Consider the following 17,094-nt stretch of genomic DNA (forward strand, 5'->3'; position numbering starts at 1 on the left):
GTTTTTTTTTTGTTTGTCTGACATTTATGCAAAAAGCTGGGAGGTAAAATGGAATGGTGTTTTAGCCAGGACTCCTCTGGCTGCAGGAAACAGAAATTCATTCAAACTAGCTCAACATTCAAAGGAAGTATGTTAAAATGATTCAGAGAGTCTTAGAGATGGAGGGCAGCAAGTAGATCCAGGTCTTAATGAAACAGAAGAATCGTAAAACTAAGTTAAGATAAAGATAGAGAGATAGTGATAGGGATACATATAGTGACAGACATAGATACAGTGATAGAGAAATGGAAAGAGATATAGTTACAAATATATAAATGTAGTTATAGCAAGAGATATAATTATAGATATACAGATATAGGTACAAAGATAGTGCCATAGGGATATAGATAACTAAGATACAGAGATAGAGCTATAGTTATACATATAGTGATATAGAGATATTGATATTATAGACATGTAGGTAGATACAGATATAGTGATAGAGATACAGAAGAGATATTGTTAGGGATATATAGACATAGGGAGAAATAATTATGCATATATAGATATAGCAATAGTGATAGATATATAATTAGAGATATGTAGATATAGATGAATATGGATATAATTATAGTTAAGTTATAGAGATATAATTATAGACATAGAGTTATAGATATTGATAAATATCTAGATATCAATGTATATATACGTAGATGTACTTGATTGGTACAAAAGTTATTGAGGTTTTTGCCATGGAATGTAATGGCAAAACCACAATTACTTTTGCACCAACGTATACATGTAGATATAGACATATCCAAGGCCACCCAGTTCCTGAGCATTCCCTCCTGACTCATTGGACTTGTTCCTCCTGCTCCCCCAACTAACTGAGTTAGAGCTCCCCTGCTCTAACTTGATCTTGGACATGCCTTTGACTTGTCCCACCACAACTACAGTCCTTAGTGTCCCAATTCCACATTCCTGAAAGGAATAACATGGCTTTTATATCCACCCTGGTCCAATCAGCTATGGCCTATAGGACAGTTGAGTCATAGGGTACAAACCACTATTTGTGGCCACCACTTCAGTAGGATTGTAGGAACTAGTTAACAAAATGCGGGGTGGGGGGGAGTTGATCATTTATTCATTGGATAAACATCCCTTCTTTGGTGAAATTAACCAAACTTTGCAATTTCAAATACAGTATTTTGGGGTCATGTTTGATTTTTTTTTCACTGTTCTGCCAAAGAAAATGTTGGAATCACAGAACATTAAAGGAAGACACTTGAGGATCCAGAATCCTTGGCAAATACAAACATGCCTCAAAGACATTGCAGGTTTCATTCCAGACCACCATAATAAAGAGACTATAACAGTAAAGTGAGTCACACAAATTTTTTGGCTTCCCGATTTATATAAAAGTCATGTTTACTGTAATCCCAGCAATTTGCGAGGCCGAGGTGAGCATATCATGAGGTCAGGAGATCAAGACCATCCTGGCTAACATGGTGAAGCCCCGTCTCTACTAAAAAAATACAAAAACAAAGTTAGCCAGGCATGGTGGCGGGCGCCTGTAGTCCCAGCAACTCGGGAGGTTGAGGCGGGAGAATGGCGTGAACCCGGGAGGCGGAGCTTGCAGTGAGCCGAGATCGCGACCCTGCACTCCAGCCTGGGCGACAGAGTGAGACTCCGTCTCAAAAAAAAAAAAAAAAAAAAAAGTTATATTTAGATCATGCTATAGTCTATTAAGTGTGAAATGGCATTATGTCTAAAAAATGTACATACCTTAATTTAAAAATTCTTTATTTTTTAAAAATGTTAATGATCATCTGAGCCTTCTGTGAGTTGTAACCTTTTCGCTGGTGGTGGACCTTGCCTTGATGTCAATAGCTGCTGATTGATAAGGATGGTGGTTGCTGAAGTTTAGGTGGCTGTGGCAATTTCTTAAAACAACAATGAAGTTTGCTGCATTGATGGACTCTTCCTTTTACAAAAGATTTATCTGTAGCACATGATGCTGTTTGACACACATTTTATGTACAGTAGAACTACTTTCAAAATTGGAGTCAATCCTCTTAAAACCTGCTGCTGCTTTATCAACTGAGCTGATGTACTATTCTAAATCCTTTGTTGTCATTTCAATAATGTTCACAGCATCTTCAGCAGGGGTAGATTCCATCTCAAGAAGCCACTTTCTTTGTCCATCCATAAGAAGCAACTTCTCATCCATTCAAGTTTTATGATAAGATTGCAGAAATTCATTTACATCTTTAGACTCTAATTCTAGTTCTCTTGCTACTTCCATCACATCTGCAGTTACTCCCTCCACTGAAGTCTTGAATCTCTCAAAGCCATCAATGAGAGTTGTAATCAACTTCTTCCAAACTCCTGTTATTGTTGATATTTTGATCTCCTCCCACAAATTACAAATGTTCTTGATGGCATCTAGAATGGTGAATCCTTTCCAGAAAGTATTTTTTATTATTTTTAGTAGAGATGGGATCTCACTATATTGCCCAGGCTGATCTAGAACTCCTGGCCTCTAGTAATCCTTGCCTCAGTCTCCCAAAGTGCTGGGATTACAGGTGTAAGCCACTGCACTCAGCCCTTTCTAGAAGGTTTTCAATTTACTTTGTCCAGATCCATCAAAGGAATCACTATCTACGGCAGCTATAGCCTTATAAAATGTATTTCTTAAATAATAAGACTTGAAATTACTCCTTGGTCCGTGAGATGCAGAATGGATGTTGTGTTAGGAGGCATGAAAACAACATTAATTTTGTTGCATATCTCCATCAGAGCTCCTGGGTGATCTGGCGCATTGTCAAGGAGCAGTAATATTTTGAAAGCAATCTTTCTTTCTAAGCAATAGGTCTCAATAGTGAGCTTAAAATATTCAGTAAACCATGCTGTGAACAGATGTGCTGTCAACTATGCTTTGCTATTCCATTTATAGAGCACAGACAGAGTGGATTCTGTATAATTATTAAGGGCTCTAGGATTTTCAGAATGGTAAATGAACATTGTCTTCGACTTAAAGTCATCAGCTGCATTAGCCTCAAACAAGAGAGTCAGCCTGTCCTTTGAAGTTTTTAGGCCAGGCATTGACTTCTCTCTAGCTATGAAAGTCCTAGATGGCATCTTCTTCCTATAGAAGGCTATTTCATATCCACTGAAAATCTGTTGTTTAGTATCGCCACCTTCATCAATGATGGTAACTAGATGTTCTGGATAACTTGCTGCAGCTTCTCCATCAGCACTTGCTGCTTCACCTTGCACTTTTATGTTACGGAGATGGCTTCTTTCCTTAAAACTTCATGAACCAACCTCTGCTGGCTTCCAACTTTTCTTCTGCAGCTTCCTCACCACTGTCTTCATAGAGTTGAAGAGTTAGGGCCTTGCTCTGGGTTAGGCTTTGGCTTAAGGGAATGTTGTGGCTGAAGACCTTTGACTCTTCCTTTCATTTGAACACTTAGAGGCTATTGTAGGGCTATTCACTGGCCTAATTTCAATGTTGTTGTGTTTTAGGAAATAGGAAGTCCTGAGAAGAGGAAAAAACACAGGGAACAACAGGTTGGCAGAGCAGTCAGAACACACACATTTATTGAAATTTGCCGTCTTTTGTGAGTGCAGTTCATGGCACCCCAAAACAATTACAATAGTAACATCAAAGATCACTGATCACAGATCTCCATAACAGATATAACGATAATTAAAACGTTGGAAATACTGTGAGAATTACCAAAATGTGACAGACACACGAAGTGAGCCCATACTGTTGGAAAAGTGGCACTATAGACTTGCTCAATGTAGAATTGCCACAAACACTCAGTTTGTGAAAAACACAGTATCTGCAAATCACAACAAAGTGCACTGCAATCAAATGAGGTATGCCGAGATATAGATGTAGAAAGTGAGGCCCAAACAGGTGAACTGGCTTGTCCAGGTTGAGGAAGTTAGTTGGTAGATTCCTGAACTAGATCTTCATGCTCCTACTTTCCAGTCCTAATCTCCTTTACCCAACAATGCTGCCTCACTCAAGAGTAGCAGAACTCCTTTGTGTCAGAACGATGTGGTTTACAACGAGTTATTGTATGAGAGAATATCATTTTTAAGATTTTCTATTTTCTAAAAATCTTGCCATCTAAAAATTACTTCATAAAATGATTTGTAAAAGTAGGGGATAAAACAAGGACATTTATATGTATAGAGCAGGAAAAATTGATCTTTTTCCCTTGTTTCTGCAGCACCCTGAAGTACTTCTGTTAACACTTATGTCATTAATTCTAATAACATGTTTACATTTATGTGACTCAGGGGGAGGGATTATGTCTTATTCATCTTTATATTCCAACCAAACACAGTGTCCAGCACATGATTGGTGAAGGGACAATAAATATTTATTAAAGGAATGAACAAGCCTATAAACCATAGATGAGAACTTTTTGAAAATAGGAAGGTATGTGTTTTCTACAAAAGAAAAAAAGAAATTTTTTGTTTTAGAAAATTTTACCGGTTTTATTTCTTTTTTTTAAAAAAAGAGATCACAAATGTAGTTCCAATTTTAAGTCCACAGAGCATTTCTCAACCAAACGTTTCCAAATCAAGTTGGAGTGACTCTGAATAAGAGTCTTTACTTTTAAGGCTTATCTAAACTGAGTTGCCTGGGTTTAGCTCTCACGAATTGTTATATAGGATTTATGTAGGAAAAAATAAACAGACAAGCCTTACAAGAGTATGCCAAGTTATTATTACATTCAATTGTGAACAATAAAATAGCAAAGGATATTTATACACAGACCAGGAAGAAGAAAGCATACAGGATAGACTCAAGCAGTAATCCTCCCCACAATGAAGACAAAAAGAAAAGCCCCTGCTGATTGAACGCCTTCAGTTGGAAATTTATGAATTTGCTTTAAAGTCAAGGGAGCTAACATCTAGGCAATGGGGTTTCAATCACAGGCAAGGGGATTCTTTTATTTAATAATGACATTTAAAGAGCCATGGACCCCCCCCCCCATTAAAAAAATCAGAGAAAAGCCATGTTGTCCCTCAGCATAACATACTCTCCTACACAAAAAGTATTATTTGCTCTTTCTCGTGGTGAATTGATACTACCCCACATTTGCCAGGTTAAAAATCCCTGCTATGAAGAATGAAATCTGGTGGCAAAATTAATCTCCAGTGAGGTCTGGCTTCAAAGCCCATGTTCTTTTCATTACATTGCTAGGTAATCTTAGACAAGATATTTAACTGCTCTAAACCTCACATTCCTCATCTGTAAAATGGGATAATAATGCCCACCTTAAACAGGAGTTGTCAAGATTAAATGATTACTCTTTATAAAATATCTAATATATAATAATCACTCTACAAATATCAATTTCTTCCTCTCCCTCAATTACTAAGTGGTGAGTTCTAAGACCTAGCAAAACTTGAGAGAAAAATGCATCAAGGTGTCATTTTTTCCCTTTTAATCTTGCCTTAGTTTTTTTTTCCTGCCCTACAAGAGGTGAGAATTATATCATTGAGGGAGAGCAGACATTCTAAGAACCACGTGTTAGTCGTCCAGCCCACTTCACCAGGGAGAAAAAAGAAACAGGAACTGTCTGGTGGACACATTTCCACCAAGGGCCCCCACTACTTGGTACAGGGCCCAGCACTTTGTAGGGCCCCAATAAATGTGTAAGCAAGAAAGGAGGAAAGGAACAGAGAGAGAGAAAAGGAGGGATGGGTGGAAAAGAAAGGAAAAGAAGATTGAAAGTGATTGGGACTTTTCTTCTACCATAGAGCTCCAATAGCAGGGTTCTTGACAGGCACAGGATGAAGAAAATTGATGTGTATCTCAAGAAACACCTTCCCACACAGAATTTAGCAGTGTCTGCATCAAAAGACATATAATTCTTCATTGACTCCTTTCACTTAATAGGAAGAAATGGAAAGAAACAGACCAGGAAAATATATCAATTTCTAGAACAAGGAACTGGGGTACAATTAGCACAGAAGATTAACAATTAAGAGTTGCCAGTTTTGTCTTCAGTAGGAATGATAATCAATAAAACATCATGAAGTTTGAAGGGGAGGACTCTATAGTAGAAACACAGGGACATTAACTCATCCTATGTGGGACATCAGGAAAGTTGCTCCACAGGCTGGAGCTGAGCTTTTGCATCTGTAAAATGTGGGACTTGTTTCATATTAGTGGTTCTCAACATCAGCTGTTCATTAGAATCACCAGAGGAGTTTCTGAAAGTGCCCATGCTCTAGCCATAGCCCAGACATTAGCATCTTGGAAGGTGGAGCTCCAGGCATCAGTAGTTTCAAAGCTTCCCAGGTGATCCCAATGTGCAGATAAACTTGAGAACTACTGATCCAGGTGATTTCTGGACCCTCACTACCCCAGTGTGGTCCTCAGACAAGCAGCATGGGTGTCGCTTGAGATCTTTTTAGTAATTAAGATTCTCAGACCTTACCCCAGACCTAAATAAACAGAATCTGCATTTTAACAAGATCCCCAGGCAATCTGTACTGACATTAAATCTTGAAAACACTGGCCTAGACACTCTTCCATGCAGCTCTTTCTTCTGACAACGCTTTGCTTTTGGTGCTGATGTTACAATAATTTTTAGATCTCAGTGCCTAGCACATTGTAAGTGTTAAACGTTTTATACGTGTGTCATGTAGATGTATTCAGAAAGCACAGAAATATCCCATCACACCTGTTCCACACAGGGGGTTAAGTGGAAATAGATTGGAGGAAAATGTAGCCCTGTAAAAGGCACGGATGATTTTATGAGATTCTGATCAAAGATTGTTTTTTCTTTGTAGAATGATGAAGTAGGGTCCCCTAAAGATCAGTTTCCAGGTTCCTCTTCAAAGTCAGCAACACCAGTGCAGTTATTAAAAACAACTGCCTCCATGTGGCAATTTGTATCCAACATCTTCTCACCTGGCAACCCAACATTTGCAGGTTCCTTCTCTGTTGCTCATATTATGTGACAGCGCTTTTGTTCACAGCTCCCCCAGGAAATAATAGGCGGGTTGGCTGGGGAGTGTTTGACCTCCCCCAAAGTTTCCTGTTGTAATGTTCATTACCTCCTTTAAGCCTACAGAAGAGAATTCAGCTCTGACAAACAAAAAGCACAAAGTGTCAAAATACTGAAACTAAAGCTAGAAAGTTACAGATAATGCAATATGTTATTCTGACTTTGTAATTCAGGACTAAGAAGGCAGATAGCCCTCACATTTTAGACTAATCATGTTTAGTTAGGACTTTTTTGAGTAATGGTTTATTTGGAGGAGGGAGTGATTAGTATCCAAACGTTAAGGGAGAAGTGGCATGGGCAAAAATCCATAATTTTTAATTCAATTCAGGTTCCAGATATTAGGTAGCTGCCAATGTCATGCCACTACCTGTATCCCCTCAGGCCTTACATTTCAGTAGGACCTTCAACAGTCAGTAACTCTAGCCATTTGTCTGAGGGCTTTCTTTGGCTGTAAGCCCTACTCTGTCTTCAGCACAGAAGACTGAGTTCTAGGATCAGTACCACAGTTGAAGCTTTCAGGTAATGAGTGAATGGAAGTGGTGTATAAATACCCAGTTCCCTTGCCTTTTAGGTAAAATCATTTGGAGATGCATGTTCTATGCTGGCTCTGGGAGAACCCCAGCAGCATGAACCTCCAGTTGCTCACAATGATAACTTAATACATGCCTGATATTGTCTTCTTTCCCAACTCATTTCCTCACTCACCTACCCATGTTCTCTGTACCTCCAGAATAAACTACTTTTACTTGAATCCTTGCCTCAGGGCCTGCTTGTGGGGAAACCCACACCAAGACAAATTTTATATTCCATTTTCTTTAAGATCCTCACAGGTATAGAGTTCATACTTTATATTATTTTCTTTTAGTTTTAATATTTTCAGTAAATAAAATAAGTTATGGTATGAAGAGTTCAAAGTGTTTTGATGACAACCTTGAAGAGCTCATCTTATTACCTTATTCATGACACTCATCTGACATGTGAATCTGCCAATAAGTGAGAAGATGAGAAAAGAGATTGATCTAACAGCAGCAGAGCCCAATGGGGAAAAGCCCTGGTTTCCAGTTCTGGTTCTATACTTGTTAGCTGTATGTCCTTGGTTGGGCAAGCTGCTTAACTTCTCTGACTCAGTTTCTTGACACTTCAAACATGGGGGAACTAATGGTCTCCATCCATAGGCTTGTGGATGCTCAATCAGATAACATATGTGTTTAGGACAATGTCTGACACTATTAATTACGAGCAGCTCAATGATCTAACTAGTTACTGACCCAAGGATACTGAATTCATGGGGATACCTTCAACTGTAAAATAGAAGACCCAACTAAACATGGCTTGCACCAATAAGAACATCTATTACAATGTAAAGCAAGATTCTGCAGCAAGAATCTCCCCCCTCCCTACTTCTCACATTTCATTGGCCAGAATTAAGGCATATGCCTATAAAACCATGAATCAAGCTTCCAATCAAGACAAACCTCCTCTTTCTCTGTATCCTTTTTCATTTCATTTCTCACACCGGGCCACTGTGTGTTGGGGACTATCACAATAAGCCTCAGTAGATTGGCTGGTGCCGGGCAACCTTAGCTGAGCTCATTCATATACGTGTGGATTGGGTAATATACATGAGGCTCCACCGAGTAGCTCTGCTTCAAGCTATAGATCTGCAGGTTGACGAGGCAGCTTTTTCACCTGTTTCTCATTCTCCTTGGACCACCAGGCTAGGTGGTGCAAGGTCTTCTCATGTCCATGATAGAGGGTCAAGTGTGTTAAGACCTAGGCTTGGAACTGGAACACTGCAACTTTTCTGCCCTTAAACCATTGATCAAACAAGTCACATGGCCAAGTCCAAAGCCAAGGTGTGCGGTCATAGTGTCTGCCTACCATGAAGCCAAAGGGTGTGGACGTAGGAAGGACAGAAAGGGACCAGTCATTCATTCTAATGTAACACGTTGTCAGAACAAATAATGTGTCAGTACCCAAATGAATCTGAATTCATATAGTATTCATGTTTGTGCCATGAATTTCTGCACTAGTTACTATATTGGGATATCATCTGGGGTCCCATGTAAGTAAGCTGTTGCAAATGGGCCTGAGAGATTACTTGCCAAATGACAGGGTTGCCCAGGACTTAGTGACCTTCCAGCTCTAGCACCCCACGATTTGCAGTTTGTAGAAGAAAACCGGGAGAACGTGAAAACCCAAAGAGAAGTGAGGAATCATGTCTTAGGAACGTGCATCCTTCCATTCTGCTCCGACTTCTCAACTAAATTCTTAAGTCCTGGAGTGCAGGTATCACTGAAATTTGCCCCATGCCCGAAATAGATGGCAGTAGATGGTGACTCTGACAAGCGCGAGGTGACCTGAATCTGGGGGAAGTTTCTGGGTGAACAGAGAGCGCGGAGGATGCGCGGGTCATGCTGGAGGCGGGTCCCAGCCAGATGTGCACGGCCCGCCCCGCCCTCCCTCGCTCACCCCGTCCAGCTTCATCCGCAGAGGAGCCTCGGCCAGGCTTGCCAGGGCGCCCCCAGCCCCTCCCCAGGCCGCAAGCGCCTCTGCCGCGGTGCACGGCCTCCCTTCCCAGCCTGCAGGGACAGCACCCGGTAACTGCGAGTGGAGCGGAGGACCCGAGCAGCTGAGGAGAGAGGAGGCGGCGGCTCAGCTACTACGGGGTCCGGCCGGCGTCCTCCCGAGGGGGGCTCAGGAGGAGGAGGGAGGACCAGTGCGAGAATGCCTCTGCCCTGGAGCCTTGCGCTCCCGCTGCTGCTCCCCTGGGTGGCAGGTGATTTCGGGAACGCGGCCAGGTGAGTGTCTGGCGATTGGCTTCCCCCCATCCCCGGCCTGAGCTCCCACTTTGGGGCCCCATGTCTTTGCAGGCACCCCCGCGTGTATGGGTGTGAGTGTGCACGTGTGCCTGCGCGCGCTGCGACGGGATTTAACCTGGATACCAGGCTGGGAGCGCCCACGGGCTTTCCTCCCTGCTCTCCTGTGGCGGGGCTTTGCACCTAGTTAGCTCCTTTTGCATCAGCTGTGCCCCACCTGGCTGCGTCCGGAGGGTTGCAGGAGGAGGGAGGCTCTGCACGCAGACCCGTCGGTGCGTGCGGGCTTGGTGGTCTGCAGACCTGCTGTAGGGGCAGGTGTGTGAGGGTTGGTATGCGTGTCGGTGGGTGGGTTCAGTGTCTGTGCGGTTTTGTGTTTTCCACTCTATTCACAGGACACCAAGTGCTTGTCAGTCGCTAGTTTTGCTGGGGAAGGAGGGAAAGAAACCGAGGACGATAAAGCATTTACTGTTCTTGGGCTGAGCCAGCCGGGCTGCTCTCCTCACTGCTCCCTGATTAGGGTTGATGAACTGGAAAGAAAGGACACGGTTGTCAGATGACAACCATTCTCATTCTTGCTATGGCAATGCAGACTCTGAAGCCGTTCCCTACTGCCCGTAAGCTTAGCTGAGACCTGAAATATTTTTTCCAGAGATCCGCAAAGACGCTTAGTAAATGCACGCTTACATGGTGACTGTCGACCTGGCACTGTTCTAAGCACTTCAGGGCTATTAACACACTCAAAGCCATAATGGCTCTGTGTGTAAGGTACTATTATCATCATCTCCGTGTTGTAGAAGAGAAAAACGAGGCACAGAGAGGTAAAGTAATTTGTCTGAGGAAGCATAGCCAGTAAGAGAGATGCAGCCAGGGTGCAAACCTAGGTATTCTGGCCCAAAGTCTGTTCTTTACCAGGGCACTAGGGCAGCCTTCTGGCAACGGAAGAGGTTTTCTGGTTCTCTGACTGTGATGTCTTGCTTTCTACTTAGGTGTCCACTAGAATATGGTTTTCCACCGCAGCATTATTGACCTTTTGGGCTGGGCTGAATAATTATTTGTTGGGGTGATGTGCTGCCCTGTGCATTGTAGGATGTTTAGCAGCACCTGTGGCCTCTACTCACTAGATACTAGTAGCAACCTTGACCCCACCCCCACCACCAAGTTGTGGCAACAAAAAAAAAGTTTGGGATATTGCCCAAGGTCCCTGGAGGGCACAATTGCTCCCAGCGGAGGCTGCTGAACTATAGAAATTTTTCAGTGATGATTCCTGAGGAGAGTAGGATAAGAGCTTTGGTTTGGTACAGGCTTCTCGAAGGTTTGCCTATCTTTGTTTAACTTACAGGAAAAAATATTTCATCAGAGTCAGCCATGGTATTAAAGGATTTTGAAGTTAAAACAGAACAAACCTCAAACCAGGTTCTTAGAATGTATGATCGCAAGTTTCAATTTCCTTTTCATGATAAAAATGTAAGCAGATGCAATTTGCCCATAATCACATTTTCCTTGAATGCTAGAGGTTCTTGCGTTGCTAGAAAGCCCACTTAAAAAAGACCAAATGCTATTTGGAGATGAGATTAATAGTTCTTTAGCGGCCAGCAAACTGACCTCCAGGAGCTTCACTTTCAAAGTGCCACCAAATTAAATTAAAAGCCAAAAACCCCTGGATAAACCAAAGCATATTAAACTGGAGAATCCATGTCAGGATTCTGCAGTTCTGCAGTTTTCAAGATGTGAACCATGGTTTCTTTAGACGATTATCAAGTTTATGAGCTGGTGTGTTTATTATTTGCTCAACGTGCTTGGAAATGTCAAGTGGTCAGCTCTTCAGGAATGTCCAGGACCCATGTTTAATCAGCTCTGGATTCCACATTATGGATAAGACACTGTTACAGAGAAGGCAAGGCACCCATTGCAGAAAACTGTGTCTACTGGTTATTTCCTGCGGTTTCACAACTTATAGGAAAAACTGTGGCTGCTGTATAGAGATTTCCAGTATAAGCATCAGTTCTTTTTAATTGAAACACTGCACTATGATTTTATAACCTAGAAAATTATGTGCTTCTTAAATAGTATTTAGTGCATAGTACACAATTAACGCTCATCAAATGAATAAATCATTAGCTCCATGCATGTACCTGCCCTTAAGCTTCAGAATTTGGCTTGCCTTATATTTTTTATGTCCTTTGGGTATTGGAACTATTTAGATACCCTAGACCTGTCCAATACAGCAAAGATAGTAACCAGGAGCCCCAAGTGGCTATTGAATACCTGAAATGTGACCAGTCCAAGTTGAGATGTGCTGTAAAAAGTATAAAATACGCATCTAATTTTCAAGATGTAGTAGGAAAAAAAGAACAGGAACTATCTCACTAATCATTTGATATTGATTACATGTTGAAATGGTAATGTGGATATACTGCATTAGATAAAATTGTTATTAAAATTAATTGCTTCTGTTTCTTTAACATTTAAAAAAATGTGGCTACTAGAAAATTTTAAATGGCATATATGGATATTTATTTCTATTGGACAGTGCTGGTCTAGAACATTTATTGATCTGAACTCCATCTCAAGTGTTCTAAGTCCTACCACTGGGATCTTTTTGCCTTGAGTACCTAAGATAAATATATTATTAACTTTGCTATTCTGGAGATTAACGTTTGGAGCAACTCCTTACTTACAACATGTTTCTGTTTTATATTTTTTTCTCTACTGAATTCAAGTAAAAGTAATGTGAGAGAGGAGGGAATGACTAGGTTCCTGCTGAGAGGCTTTACTTATAGAGACCACATGCTATGTGGGTAATTGATTTTTCTCAAAGCCCTAGTAGCAAAGTGCCACTGTAAAAATTGGCCACAGATTCCATGGCTTAAAACAACAGAAGTTTATTGTCTTACAGTTCTGAAGACCGGAAGTCCATAATGAATCTTATGGAGCTAAGATTAAGGCATCAGCAGGACTGGTTTCTTCCGGAGGCTCCAGGGAGCATCCATTTCTTGCTTCTTCCAGCTTCTAGAGGCTGCCAACAGTCCTTAGCTTGTGGAGCAATATCTTTTTCCTTTGTCACCTTGCCTTCTCTCTGATTCTTCCTTGTTTTCTTCCTCCTAAGAAGAACCCTTGTGATTATATCAGGCCCACTCGGATAATTCAGGATAATCTTCTCATTGCAAGATCCCTCACTTGATCACATCTGGAAAGTCCCTTTTGATATATAAGATAACATTTACAGGTTCCGGGGATTAGGATGTATACCTCTGCGGGGTGGGGGCATTATTCAGCCTTCCACAGGAAGCCTGAGCTGTAAGTCTGTTGTTCTTATTTCTATGGGCTAGATTTTATCTTTAAACATTATTTCGGTGATTTTTGAATGATTGGTATATCATTTATTTCTTTATTCTTCAAACTGTAATTTGTGAGAATGTACCTAAAACTAAAGAGCTGTGTGTTTCTGGGAAATAATAATCATCTAATTGCAACTTAAAAATCATTTCTGGGCAGCCTTATTTCAATAGTTAGTTTCACTGGCTTAGAAGGTGTTAAAGTCCTATTTATATGTAATTCATGAGCATAAATCAAGGCTATGTAAACATTACAATGAAAATAAGTATATTACCTAGTCTTCATAAATCAGATTGGCATTCAACAAATATTATTGAGGCCCTAGTAAGTGTCAACCATTTTCAATGTTATTTCAATCAATCCTCTCCACAACCCTAAGAAATGGGTATTGTGTTCATTTGACAGACAAGGGAATGGAGAAACTTGCAGAAATTAGGTGATTTCCCATGAATTACATTTGATTTGGTCTTCTGCTCTAAGACCAGTGTTGTCCCACTATTTCAAATTTATTCCCTCAAAAAAAGTGAATACAGAAAAGCTGACATTTTTACAAAGGGCTTTCTTACAAATGATCACCAGTGATCCTGTTTAGCTTGGCTCTAGTTCAGCACATTCAAGGGACATATGTAGAGTAAGTGCTCCATCCACCCAGTACCACCACTTTCCTTTCTAAGTTTGCATTTTCTCAGAAGCAGACTCTGTGTGTAGTTTATTTGAGAGGTGACCCCAGGAAGTTCTGGTAGAGAAGTGGGGAAGTGGGACAGAAAAGGGAAAGAAGTGTTGTAAAAATAAGTCACCACTCTGAGTCAATCCTGCTGGGGAATTCTAGGAGACAGTACAACACGAGCATCCTAGTTATCCCTCGTGAAGACAAGGGAGCCGGGGTGTTTGTAATCCCAACAGTCATTGGTTGAGGGCTTCTGGGGAAGGGGGTTCTGTACTTTCAGCCTACTGTGCACACAGGAAGAGCTGGCTCCTGCTAAGACAAAAAGTTCTCAGGAATCAGGAAATGAGGCTGGTCAGGTTCCACGATGTGCCAACAACTATTTGCCACTGAGCCAGTAAAACAGGGAACTACCACTGATGAACTTGTGCTCCTGGTGACAAATTTCAGGACAAAAGCTCCTCTGAGGACAGTGGGGGCAGGACATGCAGGTGTCCTGAGGTGATATGGACTGAATTGTGTACTCCCTCAAGATTCATATGTTGAAGCCCTAACCCCACTACCTTAGAATGTAATTACATTTGGAGATAGGGTCTTTAAAGGAGCAGTTACATTAAAATCAGTTCATTATGGTGGGTCCTTATCCAATATGACTGCTGTCATAAGAAGAGGAGATTAGGGCCTTTCTCCCTCCCCAGCCATCTTGGTGGATGCTCTTGGCTGGGGGCCATCCCACACCTAAGACAGGAAGATTGTGGCTGCAAAAAAGACAAAAAAAAATTACTGGAGTCAATCAACTGTAGGCTCCAACTCATTATGAAAAGTGAAAAGTACAGGCTGGAGTACAAGAAGACTCTGAAGATGATCAGACAAGGCAAAGTGAAACTGTCATCCTTGCCAACAATTGTACAGCTTTGAGGAAATCTGAAATAGCATATTGGCCAAAACTGGTGTCCATCACTACAGTGGCAATAATAATGAATTGTGCACAGCATGCAGAAAATACTACAGATTCTGCACACTAGCTATCATTTATCCAGATGATTCTGATATCATTAGAAGCATGCCATAACAGACTGGTGAAAGGTAAACCATACAAAATTATTCTTTACTAAAACTTGCCAAAGCTTATTTAAAAACAAACAAACAAACAAACAGGCCAGACATGGTGGCTCATGCCTGTAATACCAGCACTTTGGGAGACTGAGGCAGGCAGATCACCTGAGGTTGGGAATTTGAGACCAGCCTGACCAACATGGAGAAACTCTGTCTCTACTAAAAATACAGAATTAGCCAGGCATGGTGGTGCATTCCTGTAATCCCAGCTACTCGGGAGGTTGAGGCAGGAGAATCACTTGAACCCAGGAGGCGGAGGTTGCAGTGAGCTGAGATCATGCCATTCTGTCTCAAAAAACAAGCCAAAAAGAGGAGATTAGGACACAGACACACACAGAGGAAAGACCATGTATGGACACAGAAAGAAGACAGCCATCTTCAAGCTAAGGAGAGAGGCTTCGGAGGAAACCAACCCTACCAACACCTTGATCTTAGTCTTCCAGCCTCCGGAAGTGTGAGAGAACAAATGTGTGTTGTTTAAGCCACCCAGTCTGTGGTACTTTGTTATGGCAGCCCCAGCAAACTAATACATAAGGTACGTTCAGAAAAGATAGAAACCGCATAGGATCAAAGAACAAAAGTCCACCTGATCTTTATTTTCAGTTGAATGCAAACTGAAAACTGGCCTCACAAGCTATTTGACATAGGGGGTTTTAAGCAGGAAATGTCAGAATATGGATAATGGGCACGTAGCAGCTAGCTAGCATGGCAACATTGCTTTTTGATCCTTCAGAATTAGCTGCAAGTGATAGAAAACTCAAATAACCTTGGCTTAAGCAAGATAGACATGTGTTTCTCTTTCACAAAGGTGTAGGTAGTTGGGCTGATATGGCTGGCTTTCCATGGAGTCAGGGACCCAGATGCTGCCATTTTATGGGTCCATCAGAAGGCCCTCCCCTTGTGGCCTAAGATGGCTTCTTGAGCTTCAGCAAACATATCCAAATTCCAGCCGTGTTGGGCCGTTCTTGCATTGCTATAAAGAAATACCTAAGACTGGGTAATTTATAAAGAAAAGAGGTTTAATTGGCTCACCGTTCTGCAGGCTTTACAGGAAGCATAGTGGCTTCTGCCTCTGGTGAGTCCTCAGGAAGCTTCCAATCATGGCAGAAGGTGAAGGGGGAGCAGGTGTCTCACATGGCAAAAGCAGGAGCAAGGGCGGGGGAAGGTACCACACACTCATACACTTTTAAACAACCAGATCTCATGAGAACACACTCACTACCATGAGGACAACATCAAGGGGATGGTGCTAAACCATTCATGAGAAATCCACCCTCACGATCCAGTCACCTCCTGCTGGGCCCCACCTCCAACTTTGGGGATTACATTTAAACATGAGATTTGAGAGAGAAATATCCCATCTATATCACCAGCCAATAAGAGGAAATAAATGAAGAACATCATCCTCCCTTCACAGCCACATCCTGGAAGTGTTGCACATGGCACTTCTGTTTACATCCCATTGGCCAGAACTTAGTTCCATGGCCACATATTATTGAAGTGAAGGCTGGGAAATGTAGCCTATATTCTGAGTAGCTATGTAATAGGGGTCTTATTACTAAGAAGGAAGGGGAGAACAGAGATTGAGGTCCCACTGACAATGTTGACCATGTGTAAATTACAGATTACATCTCCAATTATATAGATGAGTAAACTGAATTTCAAAAGAATAGATTGTTAAATGATTTGCCCAGAATCTCACATTGAACAAGTGACAGATTTAAAAGCCATGGTGTTTCCCAAGGATGATTAAGTCACTTTTCATGAAATATTTTACCCAGAGAGATCAGTAGTACTTCTAGTTTCATCAGTTAACTTGCTGGGTCCCAGTGGGTAAGTTTTAATAACTGACCTGTTTTCAATGTGAAGGTCTTATTTATGAAAAAAATTTATAAAAAGTGTTAAAATTAATTCAGTTTAATGCAACATCAACTGAACAGTTGATGTGCCCAAACATTCTTCTGAATGCCAGAGATTCATATCTACTGCCTCCCTCACTGGACAACTTCATAGGGCCATCAAAATGTCTTTCTTTCCTTTTTGGCCAGGGAAGCCAGGGAGGAAGGATATAAGTCCAGGTTCTAGCCCAGTGCCTGGCACATAGTAGGTGCTGAATTAAAAGTTAGGTAAATTA

At 41.4% G+C, this 17,094-nt stretch overlaps 1 protein-coding gene and 1 pseudogene across 2 annotated transcripts in view; both read left to right on the top strand.

The window, feature by feature from the left end:
* The first annotated feature begins 9,491 nt into the window (after nucleotides 1-9,491).
* Nucleotides 9,492-17,094, top strand: part of EGFL6 (EGF like domain multiple 6) — a 63,438-nt gene continuing 55,835 nt past the window's right edge. For both annotated transcript variants that reach the window (XM_024241039.2, XM_024241040.2), the window contains exon 1: nucleotides 9,492-9,826. In XM_024241039.2, the coding sequence (XP_024096807.1) occupies nucleotides 9,753-9,826 (74 nt within the window). In that variant the 5' untranslated portion in view covers nucleotides 9,492-9,752. The remainder of the gene's footprint in view (nucleotides 9,827-17,094) is intronic.
* LOC112130875 (large ribosomal subunit protein eL30-like) lies at nucleotides 9,913-14,934 on the top strand (annotated as a pseudogene).

Source organism: Pongo abelii, chromosome X (genome assembly GCF_028885655.2).
Source record: "Pongo abelii isolate AG06213 chromosome X, NHGRI_mPonAbe1-v2.0_pri, whole genome shotgun sequence".
Lineage (NCBI taxonomy): Eukaryota > Metazoa > Chordata > Mammalia > Primates > Hominidae > Pongo > Pongo abelii.